At 36.7% G+C, this 27,928-nt stretch overlaps 1 protein-coding gene across 7 annotated transcripts in view; it reads left to right on the top strand.

The window, feature by feature from the left end:
- Window positions 1-27,928, top strand: part of NCOA1 (nuclear receptor coactivator 1) — a 241,529-nt gene that overhangs the window by 140,728 nt on the left and 72,873 nt on the right. For all 7 annotated transcript variants that reach the window (XM_040496199.1, XM_040496198.1, XM_040496201.1 and 4 more), the window contains 3 exons: window positions 10,284-10,389; window positions 17,614-17,780; window positions 24,201-24,298. In XM_040496199.1, coding sequence (XP_040352133.1) covers window positions 10,301-10,389; window positions 17,614-17,780; window positions 24,201-24,298 — 354 coding nt within the window. In that variant the 5' untranslated portion in view covers window positions 10,284-10,300. The remainder of the gene's footprint in view (window positions 1-10,283; window positions 10,390-17,613; window positions 17,781-24,200; window positions 24,299-27,928) is intronic.

Below are 27,928 nucleotides of genomic sequence, written 5' to 3' on the forward strand. Positions count from 1 at the left end.
ATGCTCTGTCTCTCTCTCAGTAATAAATAAGTGTTAAAAAATGTAAATTCGATGGTTAGAACAATGGTTGGCACATAGTAAATCCTGTGTAAGTGTTGGTCATCATCATTGTTACCTTTATCATCATCATCATCATTGTCAGTAGTTTGTAAGATAAAATTGTTGAACTCAGTGATTCTGTAAGTAGAAATGATAATGCATACTTCATAGGGCAGTTGTGAAGAGTAAATGAGTTAATACATAATAAAATACTTAAACTGTACACACACACACACACACACACAATTCTTATTATTATATTGTCCTATCTTGTAATTAAATGCATGTTAATAGGCCTACTGTTTTGTGAACAATTTTTATTATTTTTTTCTGCTCAAATTCTTTGTTACTGACTTGATACTGTGAAAATGGGAACAGGCAAGATAGGCATTTTGTATATTCTTAAGTGGCCTATAGTCAAAAAGTTTGAGAAACAGTGTACTAGATGACAATTGCTGGGGTCCCTCTGATTCTGAAATTTTGAATCTGAGTCTCCAGTTTAAAATTTATAAGTCTTACTGGGGCGCCTAGGTGGCTCAATTAGTTAAGTGTCCAACTTTGGCTCAGGACATGATCTCGCGGTCCATGGGTTTGAGCCCCATATCAGGCTCTGTGCTGACAGTTCAGAGCCTGGAGGTTGCTTCGGATTCTGTGTCTCCCTCTTTCTCTGACCCTTCCCAGCTCATGCTCTGTCTCTCTCTCTCTCTCTCTCAAAAATAAAAAAAAAACATTAAAAAAATTAAAAAAAATTTATAAGTGTTTCTCTCATAGGTGTTATTCTGTTGAGAACACTGGAAAGTGAAATTTGAGTTTCACTTGTTTCGAGTTGGCCATTTGTTGGGCATTGTACTGGAAGGGATATGACTAGAGCAATTAGTATGATCATTGAGGAAATATAAATGCTACTTAACTAGCTATTCACCTGAGATACTTGGGGAATTTTTTTTTTTGGTTTCCCCATGGGTATCAATAAGGTTTTTGCCAAATATAAATGAATCAAGTAGGATGACTTAAGTTTTAAGCTAGGCTTTAAAAAATGCATATTCTGCAAATTTGGGTAATGAGGATTGTATGTACATTTGTATGGTGATTTCGTTCAAGCCACTTCTGCTCCAGCTAGGGGGATGATCCCAAAATTAACTGGAGGCTTTACCTGACTTGATCATTTTCTAGTGCCCTCAAAATATAATTTCATTGTTTTGGCAAATTATTAACCCATGCAGCTTGGTACTTCTACTGCCTTATAATGTTAAGGATCAAATTTCAGTATGTTTATTTTTCTTTTACTGATTTATATATGTACATTTAACCATACTATATTCTGAAATGAGTTTCTGAAATATTTTGTGGGAAATTGAACAACTTCTGATCAGATATTGGAATAATTTCACGTAGTAAATGTGATTTTGGGTTTGGATAATCATCTGTAGATTATCTGTATCTAAAGCTGATCTTCATTCTCTTCTGGCCACTGATCTTCGTTCTCTTCTGCTCATTAGTTTCTGAATCTGTGAAGGAGAATGGAATTGACGGAAAAAGAGAGAGAGTGAAATTTTTATCACTTAGTTTTTACATCTATGACCACCATTTTCAAGGCTGTTACCTCTTTGCTAAACTATTACAAACTCTTCTCCTGTGCACATGCAAGTAAATATCAAACACTTATTTCATTGTTTACACAGTTAAAGAGAGCTGTGGCTAGGAAGACCGATTTTAATCTTTTTTTTAATTTCTTTTTTATTTTTATTTTTGGGACAGAGAGAGACAGAGCATGAATGGGCGAGGGGCAGAGAGAGAGGGAGACACAGAATCGGAAACAGGCTCCAGGCTCTGAGCCATCAGCCCAGAGCCCGACGTGGGGCTCGAACTCACGGACCGCGAGATCGTGACCTGGCTGAAGTTGGACGCTTGACCGACTGCGCCACCCAGGCGCCCCTTTTTTTTTTTTTTTAAAGAAATACCAACATATCTTCCACAAGTTAGAATGATATAGTACCGATTTTTGGAAGTCATATACAGTATATCTATTAATTACCCAATGTAATTGTATGATAACTGGAATCATTTAATTTCATGGATTTGCAAGGAAATGTTGAGGGTGTTTCTGCCCAGTTGTTTTACTATATGATAGCTGCCACAAATATGTATTTCATATGCCAACTATTTTTCCTCAGGGACAAATTCATACAATAGGAATATTTTAGCAAGGTGAATGCGTTTATGTTTATTTTTTAACTTTAAAAAATTAAATTTTAAATAAAGTCAATGAGAGGAATTTAAAATACTGGGTTTTAAAACTGATTTTTCTCTTCTTCCTATATTTTTGTTAATAAAAAACAAAAAATAAACTTTTACAGTTTTTCCAAACTTATTCTTTCCGTTTAGAAAAAAATAATGCAAAGAAAAAAAGCATTGTCTCTTAACCTAAACATAAATTTATTAAATGTATTACTTCAGACATGACACACTTGTAGAATTTAACGTATTAAATCCTTGATAATTTCTTTATTATTAATATATAAAATATTTTGCACAAGATTTTCTTTTACTGTAAAAAAACCTTTTAAGAAAAATCAGATGTTTTATAGAACCAATGAACTAAGAAAAAATGATGTCTTTATTTTTAAGAGTTCATTGCTTTGAATCCATTTCTTTGCCTTTGTTTTTTATTCCTGGGCATAAGAGTTCAGATCCTGGCAGGCCATTTGTGGCAGAGACTTATTGGGGTAGGGGTTCTTCTCTGGGCCAGGGAGAGCCACCATCTGAATTTTGGTCTCTGGCTTTGTGGATTCAGAGACTTTTTGTTTCCAGACCTTTAAGGAAATCTTTTTTAGGCATTAGCTTCAAAATATCTGTTTTTTAACAAGAAGTTAGGAGGCATTCAGAGAAATAAGAAAGTATGGTATATACCCAGGAAGAATAGCAATCCGTAGAAATTGTCTTTAAGGAAGTCCAGGCATTGCACTTACTAAACAAGAAAAAAATAGATAAATTGGATTTAATCAAAATTAAAAACTGTTTGGGGCGCCTGGGTCGCGCTGTCGGTTAAGTGTCCGACTTCAGCCAGGTCACGATCTCGCGGTCCGTGAGTTCGAGCCCCGCGTCAGGCTCTGGGCTGATGGCTCAGAGCCTGGAGCCTGTTTCCGATTCTGTGTCTCCCTCTCTCTCTGCCCCTCCCCCGTTCATGCTCTGTCTCTCTGTCCCAAAAATAAATAAACGTTGAAAAAAAATTAAAAAAAAAATTAAAAACTGTTCGTAAAGAAAATGTTTGCAAATAATATATCTGGTAGAGGCTTAGTACCCTAATATAAAGAACTTTCATGGCTTAACAAAAAAAGACAAATAACCCAACTTAAAAACGGGCAAAGGACCTGAATAGACATTTCTCCAAAAAAAGATACACAATGGTCAATAAGCACCTGAAAAGGTGTTCAGTGTCATTACTGATTAGGGAAATCAATGTAAATCAAAGCAGTAATGAGATACCATTTCACACCTCCTAAGACGACCAGAATTAAAATAAAATTACAAAACATAAAATAACAATTTTTGGTGAGAATGTGGAGAAATTGGAATGGTTGTACATTGCTGTAGCCACTGTGGAAGACAGTTTGGCAGTTTCTCAAAAAGCTAAAGAGAGTTACATTATTATGACTTAGTAGTTCCACTCTAAAATACCAAGGGAATTGAAGACATGTTCACATTTATGCATGTAAATGATCATAGAATCATTCCTCATAAATAGCCCCCAAATGGAAAAACCTAATGGCCATCAACTGGCGGATAAACAAAATGTGATGTATACAAACAATGGAAAAATATCCAACCATAAAAAAGGGATGTAAATCCCAATACTTTATCACTTGAGAAAGATTTCAGTTGACATTGCAATGAAAAGACAAGAGAAATTGAAAACTTCTTTTAGAGAACCCTAAGTGTCTGAAGATGCCAGTCTGAGAAATACTTCTTTATGGCAGTTGCCCACTGCAGGAGCTCTTTGTTTATAATGATTTTCCTATGTGATTCTTTTCATACAGCTGTCAAGTTGGAGAGGTTCGGCCCTCAGAATGTCCCTCTCATCATGTCTGTGCTGCTTTGTGCTAATTGCCTGCTAAGCATTTTAAAGTATATTTATTAGAGCTGTTTACTAACATATTGTTACTTATTTTTCAAATTATGCGGTTCTCAGCTAAATCTGGGAGATGAGTGACAAATTTCTTATGTTCTAGAAATTTATAGTTCAAGTGAAACATAAAACACTGACCTATTTATTCAGCCTCACCTATTTGGTTTTGTCTGATCTATTTGAGATAGATGTGGTTTCTGATTCCCAAAACTGTTCTCTACAGATTGCATGAGGTTGAGTATAACTTAGCAACTCTTTTTAAATCAGCAGGTACTTTGACTTAGAAACCTTACCTCTTTTTAAAAGGTGGTATGCAAATTGTTTCCTGAAACCAACATTCTTTTCTTAATGAACCTTATTTAAGTACCCTTACTGGCATATATAAAGCCACTCCATAAATAGAACAGCTGTAATAGTTTTCACTCATCAGGGGATTTGCATTCCACTATCTGTATATTGTGTTTTGTAAATAGAAAGCAGTTAATACCAGAATCATATCATCAGCAAATTGTTGGTGACCCTCTCATAGCTTCTTACTGTTGGCTCTTATTTTGGTAGGTCAGCCTGTCTGGCTGGTGTTGAGTTATTGTCTAATGTCTCCTCAGCCTCAGAATCTTGGATAAATTTAGAAGATGTCAATCTCTAGCCAGTAGTCTGAGAGGAGCACAGTTTGGGGGATCTTATTTTCAATCTAGGTTTATTTGTTGCTCAAAATGATCCAGTCTATGAAATTATATTATTTATGTTTACAGTTGTATCACTGTGACAGGACTATGTTTTTATAGTACTATGAAATATTCTTTGAGGTTTTCCCTAAATAGTATATTTTTACCTTTTCAAAATTAGAAGAGATGTTCTCCAGTTTCTGGATCAAGAAGATAGGACTTGGGTTTTTTTCCCCCCATTGAAAATAGGGTAAAAAGGATTTCAGATAAGCTCATGGTCTCACTTATAGGAAAGAATTCCAAAGCTTTATGAATGATTCCAGAAAATATATTAACCATAAAATATCTGAAATATCCTTTAAACTTTTACATGTCATATTAGTTAAATAATCACTTCTAATGCATCACCTATCTTAGCTTCTGTATCTTTTAGGCATGATGTTAGATACTGGATATACAGTAAAAAGATCTAGTAATTGGCTTTGAGTTCATAATTTAGAATGGGAGACAAACAAAAGAATTATAATTTATAGCATAGTATACAGTATAGTATAGTACAGTATAGTATAGTATAATAAGCATAGTATATTGCCCTTTCTATTTTGAGAGTCAGTAGAATTCCAGATGGGTAAATTCTCAGATACCTATAACCTAATGTCTTTGGAGGCAAAGAAGATAGGCAGATAAGGAAGTAAGAAGTGGCCCCTGAGCATGAGGTGGGAATTAGCTAATTTCTTTCTTTTGGTTTAGCGAACTCCAGAGTCTTCTCTTTCATTATATTCCCCCCTTCATTTTCTGCTCTCTTTTATTTCTATTTCTGTTGAAAAGTTTAGAATTAATGTCCCATTATTATAAAGGTTATTGCACAATTTCATTATTTGTATTAATACATTTAAAAACATTACATTTTATTTCTATGTGAATATAGAATGAGGCGGCTTCTTCTGTGATATTTGGTTTTGTGATAACCTCATTTATGCTTCTGTGAGTTTCTTAGGAAAAGAAGGTAGCAGTTGTATTGGTTACAGTAATATATCACTTAGATGATTATTATTTTGTGTTTGTGTTTCAGAAGAGATACTAACAAACATGTCGGGTCTTTTGACATCTTTTTTATTGTGGTGATTGTTTTTACAAGTCTGGCCTGTTTGCCTTTGCATTGAGGTTGTCCACCTTGCAGTTACTGTAATTATTTTTCTTATCATGGGTCCTTCCTCTCCCCCCACCACAAGAGATTTAACAAGTATTTTTTATGATGACATTACTCCACAGCGCAACTTGTCTCATTTATTCATCATTAACAGAAGTCTGGAACGTAAACATCCAGCATATTTTATACACATTGAGTTTGAGGAGACAGTGGGATATCCAAATGAAAAAGTCCATTTAGCAGTTGGAAACTTAAATACCAAATTACTGAAATGAGAAAGATTGTACTTACCCTTTATAGCAGAAGTCTTAGAATGAAAATCAGATCTTGTCATTCCTCTGTTCTTAACCCTCCACTGATTGCTTAATTCAGTCAGAGTCAAGCTAAAATCTTTAAAATGGTTTTTATGGCCTTACACGATGTAGCCTCATCGTGTAATCTTTCTGAGCTCATCTGCTCCCTCACTCCCTGGTTCTAACTACACTGATCTCTTTCATCTTTTGCAAAAAGCATAGCAGCCTTAAGGCCTTACAGCCTTCCCTTTGCGCCTGCCAGGAGCACTCTTCCTCCAGATACCTTTCCCTTTCCTTCACATCCTTCAAGTCTTTGCTCTTATCTCACCTTCTCAATGAGGCCTTTTCTAACTATGCTACTTAAAACTGCTGTCCCTTCCCTTCTACACACTTACACCTCTGTTTTTGCCTGATTTTCCTCTATAACACATATCACCTTTTAATATACTCTATAATTTACTTTTTAATTTTATTTATTATCCCTCTGCCTTACAATAGAATGAACCTCTATGAGGACATGAGGACAGTGATTTTTGTAAATTTTATTCACGGTTGTATCCCCAGTACCTAGAACAGAGGCTGGCATATACTAGGAACTCAGTAAATATTTGTTGCTGGTGAAATTAGGGCTACCCACGTTGTGATCAATTTAAAGTTTTCTGACTAATGTTTTCCTTTTCTGGGAACGTGGAATATAACCAAGGATTTTATTTTTAAAGTCTTTCCTTAGTGTCGGAACTAAAATTAACATACGTAATCTACATGTGTGTGTCTCTGTCTGTTTCCTATGGATTATATATATGTGTGTCATATATAATATATAACATATATAATCTGTTAAGTACATGATTGAATAGACGTTTAGTCACTTATTCACCAAATTCTATAATTGATGCACGGTAGGTGAGAGCTGATGGAAACTTTGTATATTATGTCCAAGAGGTTGAATGTTGTTCTTTCAGCAGTGAGGATTTAGTGAAGGATTTTAAACAAGAGATGGAAATGATCAGACTTACATTTCTGATAGCCTGCTCTGGTGGCTCAGGGAGACCATCTGGAAGGCTATTTTAATAGTCCAGCAGGAGGGGTGCCTAGGTGGTTCAGTCGGTTAAGCGTCCAACTCTTGATTTCAGCTCAGGTCATGATCTCACAGTTCGTGGGATCGAGGCCTGTCTGGGATTCTCTCTTTCCTCTCTCTCTGTCCCTCCCCCTGTCATACTATCTCTCTTTCTCTAAATAAATAAACATTTGAAAAAAAGAAATGGTCCAGCAGGAGGTGATGAGAGGAGGCTATGAAGAAGGGATGGATTTGGGAAATATTTAGGAAATAAAAATTGGCAAATCTTGGTGTCTGCTTGCATATGGGGTATGAGAGAAGAGGTTAGAAGGACTCCAGCATACCAACTAAAAGAAGAAATATATGAGGTGAGGTTTAGTTCAGTTTGGAAAGTTGAATTTGAAGTGCCTGGGTAACATCTGGATGGAGATAGCTGGTGAGGAATTGGATTATGGCTCTGAGACTTAGGAGGTCTGAGCCAGAGGTGGAGATTTGGGGATAATCAGTATAGAGATGTGTTTTGAAATCAGGCTGAGTGAGTAGTATCACCCGAGGATAATGTATGTAGTCTGAGGGAAAAAGAGGCCTTGGACATTAGGACCTTGAGGAATTCTGACCCCCAAGAATTGGGCAAAAAGTACTTAGAATAAGATCAGAAGAAAACCACACTGTTCTAGTCAGGTTTGATTTATGCATCACTTCTTTGGAGAGGGCCCCAATTAAAATTAGGTCTCCTCTATTGCTTCTCTCTATGAGAAACATTCTATTCTATTCTTTTCCTATTCTTTTCCTTTTCCTTTTGTATTCTTTTCCGTTGTAACTTTTATCACAGTTTAAAATTATATGTTACTTTTGTGTCTTATTTGCTTATGTCTCCCGCTCCCTGAGGGCAGGAACCTCTATTTTGCTGACCATTTATTTGCTCAGCTTTTAGCACAGTGTCTGATGCATGATAGATGCTTGATTTATTTGTTAAGTAAATGAAGGAAGTACGGGATCACAGAAGCCAATGGGTGACAGTGTTTCAGAAGGTTATTTCAAAAGCTGCTCCAAGTAGGCCAATAAAATAATAATAATAATAATAATAGCATATATTGAGCACTAACAAATGAAGGCATGAAAAGTGTCCATTGTATTTATTGATAAGAAGGTTTGGGATGAGTTATCCACAAGTGAACCCTAGGCCCTCATGGAGCTCTCTGTCTAAAGAGGAAATAACAACAGTCAGCATTCTCCAGGAACTAGAGTATGCTCTTTACATGCACTGTTTCGTTCAGTCCTTACAACAGATCTGAAGGTGGGTGAAGGTAATTATTATCTGTATGTTATAGATGAGGAATTAGGTTTAAGGAGATTATACACTTTGCCCAAGAATAAGTAGGTACTGGTTAAGCCAGGACTTCAACTTAAGGCCTTTCTTACCCCACAGCCCATGCTTTCAACCACCATGCTCCAGTAGGGGGACCCAGTTGATTCCTCATCAGGGAACTGATATCTTGGAAATGACATTTGAGCAGGAATGGTTTAGGTGCTGTTTATAGGACAGATTAGAAGTGAGAGTGACTGGAATTGAGAAACCAGATACATGGATCTTGCATTAATCCAGAATGAAGCATTGGGTTCCAACTAGAATCATAACTATATCTGAGAATAAAAAGGAAGGGACAATCTGAGATCTCTTATTAAGGAAGAATTGACAGGACATGGATACTGATTAGAAATGAGAAGTGAAGGAGAAAAGTAAAAAGCAATTACAAGACTGCAATCCTAGGGGTTGGAGGTTTTTATGAACTGCACTTCTCATGTGGGAGAAATTCAGAATGTGCCCCTTTTGTTGCATGAAATAATAAATTCATGATTAGAATTTTAGTTATTATTTGTACACAGAAAAGGGGGAACTGACAGTCTTTGGTATTGACAAAGGACAGGCTAGAGACAGTAAGTTTCAGGACCAGAGAAAAAGGATTTGCTCACATGTATTAATTAAAACCATGTGAGAGATTCTTATGGGTCTCAGCATTCTTTATAATAAGCTTTATAAGCACAGTTGTCATTGCTGTGGAAAAGGAAAAGTTAAAGGTTTTTCCCATTTAGCAAGGATTTTCTTTCCTTTTTCAAGGGTAGATGGGGTGAAAACAAATGGGGGAGGTATGCTCTTTGACACTAATAACATACAAAAGGTCGTGATGAATATAAGGCCAGGGATAGGATTCTGAGTTTCGTTAGGGATTCTACAGAGAATAGTGGTTGATAGGGACAAGTCAGAGTGGATCTGTAAGTGTAGTCACTACCTGGCACAACATGTGAGAGAGAGACCTGACTGGCATGCTCAGGGAAATGACTTTGTGTTCTCTGGCATCTATACCAAGATCCTAACATAGACTAAACATTTGATCTTTGTCGCCTGACTACATAAACACAAGGTTAGGAGTATAGATTTCAGAGTTGGTAAGTACCAAATCTAATTCATTGCTTCAACTTTAATTGTAGATGTATTATTTATTTTCTTAGCAGTATAAAATCCCAAACCTTATGAGTAAAAGTTGTTTCAAGTTCTTTTCAAAGCGTAATCTAAAATAAATACATATAAGAAATAATTTCTCTGACTCCCAGTTATACATTGTTCTTAGAAACATCTGAAAGTGATTTTTTTTCTCTGAAAAAAAATTTCAGTGTCTATTTCATTATTCTAATAATACTTTCATCCTATTTGACCTTTGTGATTTCATAAGGGACTATTTATTTTGTTTTACAAATACAGAAAAGAAAGTGTAGAAACACTAAATAGGTGATGACTCTGTATAGATGGGGATACTTTTATGATGGCTGTAATTAGGTATTCACAGAGACCCTGTAGTGTTTAGATATCTTCTAACATAAGGGAGCTTCCTCCTCTCCTGTGGTTAGAAAGCTCACCAGAGTAGATTTCTCATTGTTGTCCTTCCTTTTTTAGGTGTGAAATTTTTCAACATGAGTGGCCTCGGGGACAGTTCATCCGACCCTGCTAACCCAGACTCACATAAGAGGAAAGGATCGCCATGTGACACACTGGCATCAAGGTAGGAACACTGTTTTCTTAGTCTAGATCTAGGAGAGCTTCTTTATCATTTTCATTGCCACTTAAGAGTTCTTGCTAAATCTACTCCAAGTTTTCTGTTCTTCTTGGAGTCCCTTATACTCCCCATGTTTTCTTGTTTCCCCGGGACTTTTGCACATGCTGCTCCCACAGTCTAGCTTGCTCCCTCTAGATTTCTTGTGGTCAGTACCTATACATTCAACAGATACCAGCTTAGACATTACCACCTTAAAAGGAGCCTTCTCTTACTTCCATAACTATTATGTTAAGTCTCCCCCATCCTGTATCTGTCTCACATGTATGTTTATAGCTCTGATCCATAATTTCAGGTTTTTACTAGTTCATGTGATTATTTCGTGAATTTCTGGCTTCTCCACTACACGCTTAGGCTGCTATTTGGTAAGGACCTTGTCTGTTCTTACTAGTATATGCCTAGTTTGTAGCATAGTGTGTGGCTTATATATAGTAAGGACATAGTAAATATTTGTCACGTGAATAAATAAGTCCATTGTATATCTTTAACCTGCTATCTTAGAACGTTATGTTAGCAGAACTAAGAAATATCATTATTTTTATAATGTTAATATTAGGATTTTAAAGAATGCCTATTTGTGAAATTAAATATTTGTGTATCATAAGGAATATGATCACCTTAAATAGGCTAAAAGAGAATTGTTGCTAAGGAGATTCTAACAAATGGCAGACAGAGAAAGAAACTCACTCGCATCAAAAGAACAGCTTCCCACCTGAGAGGAGAAGAGTGGGGATATAATTCCATTCATCTTCTAGGATCTAGAGAAAGCTTTCTCAGCCTTCACACTATTGACATTGTCAGCCAGATAATTCTTTGTTGTGGGCAGCTCTCCTGTATGTTGTAGGATGCGTAGCAATATCCCTGGCTTTCACACACTGGACGCCAGTAGCATCTTTCCATCAGTTATGATAACCAAAGTGTCACATCAGTTGTGACTACCAAAAAATGTCTTCAGACAGTTGTCAAATGTTTGTCAGGGATGGGGAAAGCAATATGGCCCCCATTGATCATCACTGATCTAGAGAGTGAAGTGGCAGAAGATTCTTCTGTCCCTGGATTACATGCTTCTTTCTCATGGGGGATAAAGAAAGGATTTTAACAGGGGAGTAAGTGCCAGGGCTCCAGTCTGGAGAGAGAAAAGTTGATCAATTAAAAGAACTGTCACACATCATAACTTAAGTATTCATAACCACAGGTAAGTGTCCAGATGCTCAGAGGAATGTTGATATTGAGATACAATCCAGATTTGTGTTGTCAAAGTTAATGTTCTTGTTTTATCTGTATGTAAAGTCAGTCCTTTTCAAAGGAAAATATAAGAGTAAATAAATAGGGGTGTCTGGATGGCTCAGTCAGTTGGGCATCTGACTTTGGCTCAGGTCACAATCTCATAGTTTGTGAGCTCGAGCCCCACGTCGGGCTCCCTGCTGTCAGTGCAGAGTCTGTTTTGGGTCCTCTGTCCCCCTCTCTCTTTCTCTGCCCCTCCCATGCTTGTGCTTTCTCTTTCTCTCTCTCTCTCTCTCAAAAAATAAATAAATATTTAAAAAAAGAATAAATAAATAAAACTTTTGTTTTTTAGATTTAATTTTTTATTTGGGGAAATTTTTAAAATCTATGTTAAGAATAGACTCTAAGAAACTATATATATCCATTACATATAATTGTTCATATTTTGTGGTATTGTTAGTATTTTTTAATATTTTATCATATTTGTATAGTCTTATTTGAATAAGGTAGTAAAATGATTAATTATTACATTGATTTGTCTGCAATTAATTTCTCCATTTTTAATAATTATATATGAACTGGTGAGTAATACAGAATGTTTATAAGTATACATATGATACAATACTGTATACTGTATATATTTTTCTAAAGTATACTTTTTCCAGCATGCATCTTGAGATATAAATATATATAGATTCAGTTCTGTCACCTTTTGATTAAATGTTGTAAGACAGGAATGTATCCCATTTGAAAAATCCATTTCCCTATAAACAACCTTTCTGTTAGAAATTTTTGCTCTTACAACTAGCACTAGAGCGAAGGAACATCCTCATATGCACCTCCCTACTTTATTTTTGTTTGTTTATTTTTTATTTAAATTCATGTTAGTTTACATACAGTGTAGTATCAGTTTCCACACCTCCTACTTGATATGTGAGAGTTTCTTTGGGATCTGTATTCATCTTTATGTTAACTAGGTCACCACCACATTGCTCTTCAAATAACAAGCATTGAGAGTTCTTTTTTTCTCACACCCTTACCCACACTGTCCTCTCCTCACTGTAAGTCTCCCAACTTGATGAGTGTGGGGTTACAGTTTGAAGTATATTTCACTGATAACCAGATAAATTGATTTTGATTTTTGTTTTCCTCTTCTGTGAATTTCCTGGGTGTATCTTTTGCCCATATTCCTGCTGGGTTGTTTTCCTTTTCCTTTTTATTTGTAAGATTTTTTTTAAATTTTCTGTGTACTACTCTTTTTTGCTGATATTTGATGTAAATATCTTTCTTCTCCTGGTCTGTTTAACTGTTTTTGAAATCCGTTGACATACCTTGGAACCTTCAGTTTTCATGTGTCAAGCTCTTGGGGGTCTCGTGGAAGAATTTTTTTCCCTCTACTTCAAGGCCTTAAACATATTTTTACATATTTACATATTACATACATATGTGTATTTAGAGTTTTAATTAATGTAGAATTTGATTTGCATATGATATAATGTGGGGAACTAATTTTATTTTTTCCCATGTAGAACATAAGTGGTTATGGCCCTGTCCTTTCTCTGCTTTTGTGCTGTTACCTTTATCATAGATCCAGTTCCTGTATAGATAGGGATCTGGTTCTGAACTTTCTTATGACAATCACCTTGATATCTGTTGAGGCAGGTCATTCTTTGTTATTTTTCAAAATCGTTTTCCCTATTCTTGTCCCTTCACCTGTCCATTCAGATTTTTAAATCAGGTTTTTAAGTTTCCCCTGAAGAAAAATACTCCTGGGATTTGGATTAGAATGTCATTTACTTTTATAGATTAAATTGGAAGAGAATTGACATTTTTATTTTCTAGACTCCAGATTCCCGAGTGTTCTTTTTTGTGAATATAAAGGCTGTTCACATATTCAGGTCTTCACTATTCTTTGGTAGTAGTTCATAATTTTCCCCTTTGAACAACTAGCCCATCTTTAGTTAGATATATTCCAGGGTCCCACAGAATTTTTATTGCTTTTGGAAATGGTATAATTTTGTCTATTGCATCTTCTGACAGCTTTTAATATATAGGATTTGGGATTATTGGTCTCCTATGCATCCATTGTTCTAAACTTTCTTATTTGTTTTATGGCTTATCTGTAGATCTTTGATTTTTTTATACATACATAATCATGTCATGACAAATATCAAAAAGTGAATATATTTTTTCTTCTTAGATGTTCTAAAGATAATAATCTTTGTATGTCTGCTTTCAAAATATTTGAAAACATTACCTCCTTCAGGTTTGTAAGTATGGGCTTCAGTTTCAATTGGCATTTTTGATATGGTAAAGTAAAACTTCATGATTTTGAAACTGATTGAGTTTGTGTATGAATACCACCTTGTAATGCTTCTTTTGGTTTTTTTATTATCTGCTGTCTCTTTGGACAGATTCTGAACTCATTAATCATAAAGAGAATATGTTAGACCTCAGGATATTGCCAGCCCTTTGTACAAGAGCCCTGATAGAGTTTCTTAGTAATTGATGCCTCATATCTCTTCCTATTACCTCTTCTCCATTCTTTAACTGTACTAGGAGAATGGGGATTAAAATGCCAGTCTCAAAATGCTGGGTAGCTATGCCTTGTGCTTGTTTAATATTTCTAATTCAGCTCAACAAGTGCTTTATTTAGTGCCCACTATTCAACCAGCATGGTGTGCATGACGTTATAAGGATATAAGCAAAGTGAGTCATGTTTTCTATCTTCAGGGAGCTTACAAATCTTGTCATGCCACTCATTCTTCTTCTTAAACCCTTCTGGGCTTCCCCTCGCCCTGAAAAAAATAATCATAACCAAAACAATGACAGTAGGTAACATTTACTGAACTAAAAGTATATGCCAGCAACTTTGCCAAACATTTTACATTTAGCATCTTTTTTAATCCTCACTAAATTCTAAGAGATAATTAATGTCATCACCCCTGTTTTGCAGATAAAGAAATTGAAGCTGAGAGAAGTTAAATTGCTGTTAAGCAACTTGTCCAGGGTTACATAGCTAATAAATGACTGAGGAAATTTGAACTTGTGCTTTTAAGCAATACATCATGCTCTTTATCATGGTGTATGGAAGAGCCCTCATGATGTGGCTTGGAACTCATCTCCTGCCCTTCTGTTTCTTATCTGTAGTTGAGCCATACTGAACTACTTATAGATCCTTTAACTTGACATTTTCATTCTCATATTACAACTTTGAAAAAGCTGGGTTTTGTTTGTCTGCCTCCCCTGCCCTGAAACCAATCCCTGTCTACCACCAGGTTGGGACATCTCATTGCCTCAGTGTAGGTGCGATCCGGATGAACTTCTATAGTATTAACAGTCTTGTCACATAGAGTTGTAATGACTCTTTTTCTTTATTCTCACACTAATTAGGGCTACACCTAATTTACCCCTGGGTCCCCAGGACATAGTGCGTAGCTGTCTGGCATGTACTAAGTTTAGGACCATTTGTTGAAAAAGCTAGTAAGTTGAAGGAAAAAGATATGTTAGTTAATTCATAGCATGATTAACTAGCATGTGTGCAATGTCCATGGAAGTCGAGTGGGCTGGTGAGAAGTGTAGGTGGCTAAAGTAATAAAGGAAGCCTTCTTTTCCATTAAGGTAGAATTTTTTGGTCATGTCCACCCCTCCTTCAGTTTTGACTTTGTTTAAATATATCTGCTCTCATTTTCTGTCCTTACTTATTAGTTACTTCGTTTCGTGGTGATTTTCCTAGTCTCCTTCTTAAGTCATTTTATAGACAACTCAGCATTTCAGTATTTTTAGCTTCTTGCTTCCTCTGTCAACTCTCTGTCTATCCTGCCATTCTAGCACTTTCTTTTATTCTACAGTGGTGTCAGGCACTTCAGTTTTACGTAAAACTTAATGTCAGAAGCCGATTTTGGAGTTCCACTACGTGAATCCAATTTACTCGTGTTAGAATCTAGACCCCTAGATTTAAACAGATCATACTTTAGACAGAATCTACAAAATAAGTCTAGTATGACTTAGTTTCTCTAAGGTAAAATCAGGTGTCCTCTAAAACACTATCAAGTTGCAGAGATGGAGTTCTAGGAAACCTTGAATATGTCATTTTCTTCATGCCTTGTTTTCAATGCCTTTGTGTGAAGTTTGTCAGAATATCTTGCTCCATGTACTTTCTGTGGAAATTGTAAGATAAAGTTTTACTAAATAAAGTGGGACTAATTCCTTAATAATGAAAGGCTTTACAGATAAAGATAAAGGATGATTGTTAAAGTTTCAAAATTTGGTTTTGTTCTGGGATGTGTACCATGTTGTCGTATTTTGTTTTTTGTGGTTAAATACATTTGATTGGCTGACTTGGTTCTTTTCAACTTACTATGTTGTTATGGAAATGCTATTGCTTTTATAGTTTTGTATTATGAAAAGTAAGTGGTATTTTAATTGTTGCCAATTATGAGCTTTTTATTTTTCTTAATTTTTTTTAAAAAATTTTCTTTAACATTTATTTATTTTTGAGACAGAGAGAGAGCATGAACAGGGGAGGGTCAGAGAAAGAGGGAGACACAGAATCTGAAACAGGCTCCAGGCTCTGAGCTGTCAGCACAGAGCCGGACGCGGGGCTCGAACCCACAGACCGCGAGATCATGACCTGTGTCGAAGTCGGACGCTCAACCGACTGAGCCACCCAGGCGCCCCAATTATGAGCTTTTTAAAAAGCAACTAATCTTGCCCTCTTTTCACCTCTTTTTTTTTTTTTTTACCACTTTTCTACCATCACACCAGATGATTTTGGTTGCTGCTTATAAAACAAAGAGTTATTTGTGACCAATCTTTCTTATTATGTTAATTTGATAATGGAAAAACTCATTTCAAAGTAATACTTCACTATCTTTGCATGTATTACATAAAATAAGTTGCCTAATGATCTGGCTAATTAAACCAGGGGTAAAGACTGGAAAACAAAACTGAACAGTATTCATTCAGTACCTTTGATTGAATGTAAAGTGCTAGCTGGTTGCACTGTTATCCTTTGTTCTCGTAATTTTGCTTCAAGATAAATCAAAATTGATTTTATTTATCACATTTATGAGAACTTATAAATAGATGTCTTATTTTTTGTAGAATGAGGTTGTATACAAAAGACATTGTTCTCTGTACCTTTGTCTCATAATTGATTATTATTCTTTTTCTTTTACTTTTTGGATGGATGCTCTTTTCTTTTTTTTTTAACCTTTATTTATTTTTGAGAGAGAGAGAGACAGAGCATGAACGGGGGAGGGTCAGAGAGAGAGGGAGACACAGAATCTGAAACAGGCTCCAGGCTCTGAGCCATCAGCACAGAGCCCGACGTGGGGCTTGAACTCACGAACCGCGAGATCATGACCTGAGCCGAAGTCGGACGCTTAACCGACTGAGCCACCCAGGCGCCCCTGCTCTTTTCTTTTTGATGAGGACCAACTAATGGTCTAGTTATGATAAGAATCAAGTGTTTATCAGATTTCTTTCAGTAACAAAAAAATTAAGAAAGTTTATCAGATTTCAAAGTATAACTTATTTGAACTCTAGTATAGTCTGCACTGCTTAATTTATAACAAAGTTATTTGAAAAATCAGATTTTCTAATTCAAGGAATTATTGTTTAGAATATAAAGTAAATTCCAAATGCAGTGAGTGTCAGTACTTTCTGCTTCCTTTTAATATCTAACATTTTGTTGGGAAATATTTGATGTATTTATATCATTGAGGAAATACATATATGATGGCAATCACTCTCTTTATGTATTTTTGGCCAGAATTGTTTTCTGCACTTTGGTATTGTGAATTTAAGTTGTTTTTAAAATCGGACTTTATATTCTGGATAAAATTATGGATCTCTATAAATATGTAAATATTAAGTACTTGATCAAAGAGGGAAGTATCGTGGTAGAAATGTACACTAACTGGTTTTTCTTTGTGTAACAAACAGCACTGAAAAGAGGCGCAGGGAACAAGAAAATAAATATTTAGAAGAACTAGCTGAGTTACTGTCTGCCAACATCAGTGACATTGACAGTTTGAGTGTAAAGCCAGACAAATGCAAGATTTTGAAGAAGACAGTCGATCAGATACAGCTAATGAAGAGAATGGAACAAGGTAAAAAAAAAAAAAAAAAAAAGCCAAAACCATGGTTGTGTGCTTTGTTATGAAGACCTTTATAATAGGTGATTTTATTATTTTTATTATTAAGAAATTGCATTGAATTTCATAATGTTATTAAAGAAACATTTTTGTATAGACGGTCTTTATTTTAGAAAGTGAATCTGAGAGGTTTCTTGTTACAAAAACATGGCTTATTAATTTAACTTGAACACTGGTTGCCTTGGTAGGTTATGAAGCCTGGTATCTAAGGGAATTGAGTCAAGAGATCTAAGTTGTGGGGTCAGACCTGAAGCTCTGGCATAGTGTTGAAAGACAGTGCCTCAGTGGTAGGAAAATCCCTCCATCTGAATAATAAGCTTGTCTCTGCCGGGGCTCTGGGCATGGGAAACAGTCTCTTCTGGGAAAACCCTGACTTTGTTTTACAACTCATATTTATACTGTCCATATTTACTGGGGACCTCATGCCAGAAAACCCCTAGCAAAGAATTAAAGCAGACACACAGGCAGAGCACTTTGGAGGAAAACTCTCACACCTGATAATGGAAAAACTCATTTCAAAGTAATACTTCACTATGTTTGCATGTATTACATAAAACAAGTTGCCTGATGATCTGGCTAATTAAACCAGGGGTAAAGACTGGAAAACAAAACTGAACAGTATTCATTCCCATGGCATTTCCAAAGAAAAAGTGCTTACGAGGGTGATTTTATGCTAAGAAATTATGTAACATATGAGGAAACAATCTACAGTAAGTAGGAACACAAATAACAAACAGAACAAATAGACCAGAAGGAACTTCAGATGAATAACAGCAATGTGAAAAGATTATAAACAAATATATTTCTAATGATTAAAGTGGTAGGATGTTAAGATTTTATAAGCTGGAAAGTGAATAGTCTAGTGACAGCTGATGGAGCAGACAGTAGAAACTAGTATTTTAAGTCTCCGACGGGGAGAGCCAGCCAGAAGCTATATGTCACCTCGCTGCTTGCTGCCCAAGGGGGGAAGGATCCCTCTGGGGACACTGACCTGCCCAACGGAAAAGACACACAGACACAGTTGGGAATGATCCCCACATGACAAAAGCCTTTCCCTGTCTTGCCCCCTCTATTCACACAGCTGCCAGTCAGCCTTTTAGTACCTTACTCTTTAATCTGAATAGAAATCTGAATATTTGAGGAAAACCTGTAAAGTAGAAGAGAACAAATCAAGCAAACAGGAAAAAAGGGAACTCAGAGAAAGTAGAGACAGTGCAGGGAGCAGAAGAAAACTTCAAACCATCAAACAGTCCCTCAGAGACAAAAAGGAAGGTAATTCAACTATGAAACGATAATAAGATGCTATAAAATAAAACATTCAAAACACCAAATAACTTTTGGAACTTAAAATCGGGATAACTGAAATAAACTTTGCCTCTTTACTTTGTTTTCTACTTTTTGCCTAGTCTCTGCCTAACCATTCTAGGCACACTCTGCCTCAGGTCTTGGCACTTTCTTCTCCCTTTGTCTGGAATGTTCTTTCTCAGATGTACACAAGGCCCATTCCCTCACCTCTTTTGTGCCTTTGTTCAAATATTTCTTCGCAATGAACTTGTCTGTAACTATCCTACCTAATACACTCTCTCTCTAATACACACACTCTCTACATCTTCCTTGATTTATTTTCCCCACAGTGTTTTTTACATCTAACATATTATATGTTTTATTTGTTTATTGTCGGCCTACTCCCACTAGAGCTCCATGAGGGTGAGGATTTTTGTTTGTTCATCATTGTGCCCTCATACCTAAAACAGTTCCTGGTTACATAGTAGACTTTCAGGGAATATTTGTTGAATAAATATTTTAAGGGTTGAAAGATAATGTGAAGAAATCTCTTAGAAAGTAAAAATAAAAAGACAAGTAGTGGAAGACAAGGGAAAGGTGGGAAGTGTATAGGAATAGTTCAGGAGGTGTAACATATTAATTTCAGAAAAAGAGAACAGACCAAGTAAAGGGAGGAAATTATAAGAGTACAAAGGAAATTATAAGAGTACAAAACCAAAACAAAACACTTCTCAGAATTAGAAAGATGTGGGTTTCCAGATTGAAAGCACTCATATAGTGCCCAGCGCAACGAATAAAAAGAAAGGGACAAAAACCTCACACAAATGCACAATTTTCAGACACCAGAGAGAAAAAAAACAAGGGAAAGAAAAAATAGACACATACCAGATTCAGAGTGTATCCTAAATAACAATACTGAATGAGAATTCTTTTCTTAAGAAATGTTTATTTATCTATTTTGAGAAAGAGAGGGAGAGTGCACACAAGCAGGAGAGGGGCAGAAAGAGGGAGGGAGAGAGAGAGAGGGAGGGAGGGAGGGAGGGAGGGAGGGAGAGAGAGGGAGGGAGGGAGAATATGAATCTCAAGCAGGCCCCGTGCCACCAGCATAGAGCCTGCTGTGGAGATCAAACCCACAAACTGTGAGAGCATGACCAGAGCCAAAACCAAGAGTCAGACACTTAACCAACTGAGCCACCCAGGTGCCCTGAGAATTCTAAACCTGGAATTCTGTGTGAATCCAAATGAAGTGTAAGTGCAAAATAAAGACATTTTCAGACATTTAAAGCCTCAGTTCAAAGTTATCTTCTGTGTACTTTTTCCAGAAATATCTATCAAAACCACCATAGAAAGAAAGGCATAGGATCTTAATCCAGGGAAACCATGGAATCTTAACAGAAGAAAGGTGTACCCTTGTGCATCAACCTAAAAACATAGCTAGTGGATAGAGGTCTCCAGGACGAATGTTTCCATGGGGAAAAAATGGAACAGAGAATCAGAGGACTGACTAATTAAGAGGAAAATTTCATTGGGGGGGGGGGTGTTTAGGGATGAGTTGAACTTAAAAAGAGTAAAACGCAAAATAGGAGAAATGTAAATGATAGCACACACCTTGTCTCGTTTGTGAACTTTATTTATGTGGCCACAGGAGCATAGATATTAAATACTGATTGCCCTAGAAATTGTAACTATATTGGGAGGATGGAAGGAGGGAGAAATGTGTGGGTAGAAGGTTGATGTAAGTTAAAGTCTTACTTTTCATGATAGCGTGCCAATAAATTATGTCTATCATGGACATAATCAAGATCTAGCAAATAAACATGGGACTGAGAAATACAGAATGTATAGTTAGGATACAGGCTAGGCTACTGTAACAAGAGACCCAAAGTGCAGCAGCTTTAACAAGATAATCTAGGGATGTGTCAGAGCTTGTGATTGATTTCATCTTTTTTTCTGTGCCATTCCTATTGCCATTTTCCACGTGGCTAAACATGGCTCACCGGTCCACATCCCAGCTGACAAAAAGGGGAAAGAAGAAAATGGGGGAGGCATGCTTCTTTCCTTTTAAGGACAAGACCCAGAAATTGCACGTCGCTTCTTTTCACATTCCTTGAGCCAGAAACTAGGTCACATAGCCACTCCCGCCTTAGGTTTTGCCTGAAATTTTAGATGTTTTGCTTTTCACACATAGTTATTTAATTTACTTGGACTTGATGGTTGGTGTTTTTTGACAAACCTGTTTAAAAACCAAAAACCTGTCTTAATGTTATAAACACATGAATTGATGAAGGAAGTACATCTTAGAACTAAATGAGAAACTTCTGTACCATAATAATCAAAAGGTAAATAACCCAGTTAATAGATGGACAAAGGCTCTGACTGAATACCTCTCAAAGACATATAAATGACTAATAAGCACAGGAAAAATATGTGCATATCGTTGCCATCAGAGAAATGCAAATCAAAACCACAGTGAAGTACCAGGGTGGCTGCACAATTTTATTTTACTTTCCTACCAGCAGTGTATGGAGGTTCCGATTTCTCCCATTGTCACCAACACTTATCTGTCTTTTTTGTGTGCAGCCACTTTGGAAAACAGTCCAGTAGTTCCACAAAATGTTAAGCATTGAGGTACAGTATCACCCAGCAATTCCATTTGTAGGTATATACCCAAGACAAAGGAAAACCTAGGTCCACACAAAAACTTGCACACAACTGTTCGTAGCAGCATTATTCATAAATAGCCGAAAGGTGGAAACAACCCGTGTATCTATCGGCTGACCAATGGATAAGTTAAACAAGGTATATTTATATAATGGCATATTATCTGGCAGAAAAAAAAGGAATGAAGTACTGACAGTGCCTTGAAAGCACACGAAGCAAAAGAAGCCAGTCACAAGGGACCATGTGTTGTATGACTCCATTTATACTAAATGTCCAGAATAGGCAAATCCACAGAGACAGAAAGTAGATTGGTGGTTGCTTAGGGCTTGGGAGCATTGGGAAAATGGGGGGTGACTGCTCAAGGGTACAAAGTTTCTTTTTGGGTTGATGAATATGTTCTAAAATGTATTATAATGTTGGTTGCATAACCCTGTGAATGTACTAAAAACCATTGAATTGAATGCTTTATTTTTTTTGATGTTTATTTTTGAGAGACGGAGAGTGAGTGGGTAAGGGGCATAAAGAGAAGGGGACAGTGAGCTCTGTGCTGACAGCAGACAGTCCAGTGTAGGGGCTTGAACTCACAAACCGCCACATCATGACCTGTGCTGAAGGACGCTTAACCGACTGAGCCACCCAGGCACCCCTGAATTGTATGCCTTAAATGCATGAATAGCATGCTATGTGAATTGTGAATCAGTAAAGCTGTTGTTATAAACACTATATGAAATGACACTTTACACCCAATAGATTCACACACACAAATTTTTTTTTAATGCTGATATCAATTGTCAGTGAGGATGCATAAAAACAAAAACCCTTGAATGTTACAAGTGGTACAATTTGTCAAACTTAGTATGTCGAAAATACATAGACCCTATGAACCGGCAACTTCACTTTTAGTGTTTACCCTCAAGAAACTGTCACACATGTACAAAAGAGGAAGTACTGAAAATAGTTTATTACAGCACTGTGTGTGGTAGTCAAAGGTCTGTCAGTAGTGGCTTAGGAAATCTACTAACTGTGGGTTAGTCACATGATATATACCATCTCAAATGAATGAATCAGATCTACATCAGTGTGCTTAAATCTCAAACATAATATTGAGTGGAAACACTAAGTTGGAGAAGTCCATATATACTTATGTAAACTTTAAAACACAAAACAGTAGGGGTGCCTGAGTGGCTCAGTCAGTTGAGAGTCTGACTTCGGCTCAGGTCATGATCTCACAGTTCTTGCTGCTGTCAGCAGGAAACCTGCTTTGGATCCTCTGTCCCCCTCTCTCTCTGCCACTCCCCCCCTGGTGCTCTCTATCTCAAAAATAAACATTAAAAAAAAAATAAAAGGTGATCTATTGTTCAAGAAATCATACATGTGTACTTAAGTAATAAAAAACAGGCCTAGAAATTATTATACTGACCTCAGAATACTAGTTATTTCTGAAAAGAGACAGAGAAGGAATGGTAGCAGAGTGTTCTATTTGCAGCATTTTATTTTTTAAAGAAGGAAGGACGTGGAGCAAATGTTAACATCCGTGAAAAATGAATGGTGGCTATGTGATGTATGCTGTGTCATTTCCTGTATTTTTTGGAATATATGAAATATTTCATATTTAATTGTTTTAAGATTTTTTTCATTTGTAAGTAGTCCCTACACCCAACATGGGGCTCAAACTTACAACCCCTAGATCAAGAGTCACATGCTCCTGAGCCAGCCAGGCGCCCCTGAAATATGTTACACATTAAAGTAAAAAAATGAGCCTTTATATTCAATGATACCAAATTTGGTTTTTGGCTAACTAACTCACTAGTTTGACAGATTGGAAACTTATTTAAGTATGGTGCTGTTTGAAGATGATGGATGGCTTTTCCAACATCACTGCACAAAAGAATTTCAGATCATTTAGTAGTTACACAGTTTTATCAATCAGATCATCATGACAGGAATGTGAAAGGTAAGCTAATTCATGCAGGCTCACAAAAGGAAAAAGCATTTCTTCACTCTCTTTTCAATGGCAGTTGATCAAATCAGAAGAGGAAAAAGAAAAATGGAGGAAATCATCATTCTTTTACAGTTTACTCATTTCTTAAAAACTTTTGGTGTAGACTTTTTCAAAAGGCTTTATATTTATACCATTTTCCCCGTTGTTGGAACATTGGACTTGATAGGTCAGAATCAAATTATCTTGCTGCCACTTATTAGTTATATGATTTGTGACACATTACTTAACCTTTGTGAACCTCAATTTTGTCAATTGAATATACATATAAAGTGAATATCATTAAGATTAAATAACGTTGTCAATAAATATCGCCTAGATAATAAGTAAATGTTATTTGAATCTTAAATTAGGTGAATCTGTGTCTTTGTAACTTGCCAATATGGAAATGAGCCCTTTTGGATGCATGACTTTTTGTTTCTTTATTATAGAGAAATCAACAACTGATGATGAAGTGCAGAAATCAGACATCTCATCGAGCAGTCAAGGAGTGATAGAAAAGGAATCCTTGGGACCTCTTCTGTTGGAGGTAGCTGTTCTCATTGATTTAGAAAGGGATCAAAATATTTGTTCCAAGATAATTTGGTTTTTTCTCTTTTATACCTTACGTCAGATTAATAAATTATAAAACAAAGTAAGTTTTAAAGAACCTTTAATAATTATTTTGTAACCTATTTTGACAGTTGTTGCTGTTTCAGAATGAAATGTGAATAATGAATATGAGAAATTTTCATAAAGGCATTCTATATAGTCAGATGGAAAACCGAAGCCTACCGTATGGCTTTGCCACTCATTTCTGGGGTGGTTTGGACTAGTCGGGAGTATAAAACATTAGAATTATTTAGCTCACTAGTGCTATCTATATGTCTATAGAATTTCACTTTTGAGTGAGGGGATGCGTCACTTTATTGCAGTAGGTGTTTTCCTGAAAAGTTTCCTGACTAAAATTTTCAAATGTTTACGTAAACACTGTATGAGAACTTACTATTTTAATGACCCTCTACCGAACTTTTTGAAGAACTTTTAAACTTGAATTGTTTTGTAATTACTGTGTAATTTTCACCTCAGCTTTTCCTATCTAACCTTCACTCCCTTTGTCTTCAGCGTCTTGTTTCCAAGCAGGCCCATCACCTTCAGTGATCCCTCTCACACATGAATGTTTAAGAACACATGTGCAGACACACTCATTCCCCACAGAGTAAATAGAAACTGGGTAGAAACAGCTACCATCTGAGCGTGTGCATACACGTATAACTGGGAGAGGGGAGGGTAATCACATGTGGTAGAGTCTGATGTTTTCTTTGTCCCCTCTTCACATCCTGTTACATTGACTGCATGACACATGACCATGTTTTGGAAACGGTACTGTAACAAGTATAGTGAAAATGTGATGGTGGAATCTGGTGGCGAACGTACAGATGTTAGCTACAGAATTCTTTCAACTTTGCTATAGTTTGAAATTTTAAAATATAAGCTATTAGAGGAAAAGACATTAAAGAAAGAAGAGCACTTTCAGCTCATTTCCAGCTTCCGCCCCGTCTCTTCCCCCTGCTTGGCACCTTTCACACCACTTGGTACACTTGGGCCCTTCCTGGAGCCCTGACCTGTCTTAGCATTTACTGCTCCTCTTCTCCACCCTGCAGGGGGTTGGTCTTTTCATAACTTGTAGCTTCTGTGTGTGGGTTCTGTCTGCCTTCTTAGTGCCCTAGCCTCAGGACTCCCTTCAATTCATTAAATATTTTATTAAATTTATTTTCTGCATATAATGTCTTCTGAGATACTGGTAAGTACAAGATATACAGATTCTTGAGATTCCTGGGGTTCCTGTAGGAAAATGGTGATCATTGAAATCCTAGCTTCACCTCACGTTCTTCAGAAACCTCAGAGATCAACAAGGAGAACAAGTGGATTGTTAACAAACTGAACATAGCACAGCTGGAGACAGAGAATATTACTACTGCTACTTTAATTTAGATAAACACTCACCATTGCCGTGTGAGAAAAGTCCACGATGCTTTAACATGAAGAGAAAATGACAGGAAAACATCCATTCGAAGCTAGTATAAAAAGAAAACAAAGTAGGAATATTTCTTTTAGCTGATGAAATTATTACCCTGAAAATCACTATGAATCAAAGGAAAACCGTACCATAGCATCACATGAATTAGATGTCATTAGGCAAACATTTTCAAATATGAAAAAGCGCATCAAGTTAGAAATTCTAAAACCTCAGAATAGAAATGTATTTAGGTTTTGACTTCAAGGAGCTAATAATATTTTTATTTATGGGCTATAGATAACATGAAACAGACTGCAAAATAGAATTGCTGACTTTCACAGACTTCAGGGTCACCTTTGTTGACAATCTTTTCTGGACCTTCTTTTGTATCCTCTGACCCCAGCCTCATCATCTCAAACTTTATAGAGTCTAATCCAGGGCAGCTAAAAGAAGTGGTGAAAAGTCACCATGAGACTGTCCATTGATTCATTCAGGCTGAGTCTGGAGCTGCACTATTCAGTAAGATAGCTGTTAGTCAGACATGGCTGTTCAAAGCTAAATAAAATTAAAAATTCAGTGCTTCAGGAGCACGTGGGTGCCTCAGTCTGTTGAGCGTCCAACTCTTGATTTTCGGTCAACTCATGATCTCAGGGTCATGGGATTGAGCCTTCTTTTGGGCTCCACGTTGAGCATGGAGCCTGCTTAAGATTCTCTCTCTCTTCCTCGTTCTCTTTCTCATTCTCTTTCTCTCTCTCTTCCTCTTTCTCCTGCCCTCCCCCCTCTCTCTCTCCCTCCCTTTGCCCCTCTTTCCTGCTCGCCTGCTTACCTATTCTCTCTGTCTCTAAAAAAATAAATATATATATATATGTATATATGCATGTATATATGTATTTTTTCCCCAATGCTTCAATCTCACCAGCCACATTTATTTTTTTTTATGTTTATTTATTTTTGAGAAAAACACAGAGTGCAAGCGGGGGAGGGGCAGAGAGAGAGGGAGACACAGAATCCAAAGCAGGCTCCAGGCTCTGAGCTGTCAGCACAGAGCCCGACGTGGGGCTCAAACTCAAGAACTGCAAGATTATGACCTGAGCCCAAGTCAGACACTTAACCAGTTCTCCCACCCAGGTGCCCCGTCACCAGCCACATTTAAAGTGCTCAGTGCCCATATGTCGTCAGTGACAATTGTATTGGACACACAGATATAGAACTTACCTGTCATTACAGAAAGTTCTCTTTGGCAACATTGGTCTGGAGGGACTTGCTTAGAGGAAGGTGTGCAGATCTAAAAAGTAACCAAATATCTACAATTCTGTTAGGAACTCTCACCATACTGTTATTCCCTCCCCTCCCCCTTTCAAACATAAAGGAGCATGAGTTAAGAATGAAGATACTGGAGGTAATTTCTTCACATTTAAAGGGATAGTGGTATTAGCCTTTATTTATTCAACAGATATTTATTGTTTGCCACACAGTAAGTACTCCTCCATTTTTTACTGTCCTCATTGTCCATTGCCCTTTGCTATCTAAGTTCCTCTGCCTCCTGTTCACAGCTCTGCATTATCTGACCGTAGCTTCTTATCTCCAGCTGCTTCCCAAGAAAAATTCAGTTTTTCATGGAGGTCTCCCTATACCTTACCCACACACTCAGGCCTCCTTTCCTCACTTTGTGCCATTCCCTCCATTGCTGTGTGCCTCCTGACACCGTTCACCACCCAGTGCCGTTTTCTTAAAACTCTTCCTGTTGCCTCTTTGCCAGAACTATCTCTGTTCTTCTCTGGCTACTCCTCAGCCTCTTCCTCAGATTTCTCTTTCGTAGCCTGACTCTTAAATGCTAGCATCCTTCAGCGTTCTGGCCTTGGCTCTTTTCCCTTTTTTTTTTTTTTTTTAATTCTGTGCACATTTCCAAGCAGTTTCATCTATGCCTATGTCCATGTGATGTATTCATGTATGTGTGCATACATGTAAGTATGTATAAATTATCAATTAGGATTCTCTGATTTCAAGCAATAGACCCCAATTCTGCCCAAATCAAGCAAATGTGAATTTATCAGAGTGCTATTTGGGTATCCCAGAACGATGCTTGGCAGTGAGATGAAACCAAATCATCTTAAGGAGGCTAAAAATCAGATACTGTACGAATGGTCTCTTAGAAAGACC

The sequence above is a fragment of the Herpailurus yagouaroundi genome, unplaced genomic scaffold, assembly GCF_014898765.1.
Source record: "Herpailurus yagouaroundi ecotype Mexico unplaced genomic scaffold, PumYag 188, whole genome shotgun sequence".
In the NCBI taxonomy this organism is placed as follows: Eukaryota; Metazoa; Chordata; class Mammalia; order Carnivora; family Felidae; genus Herpailurus; species Herpailurus yagouaroundi.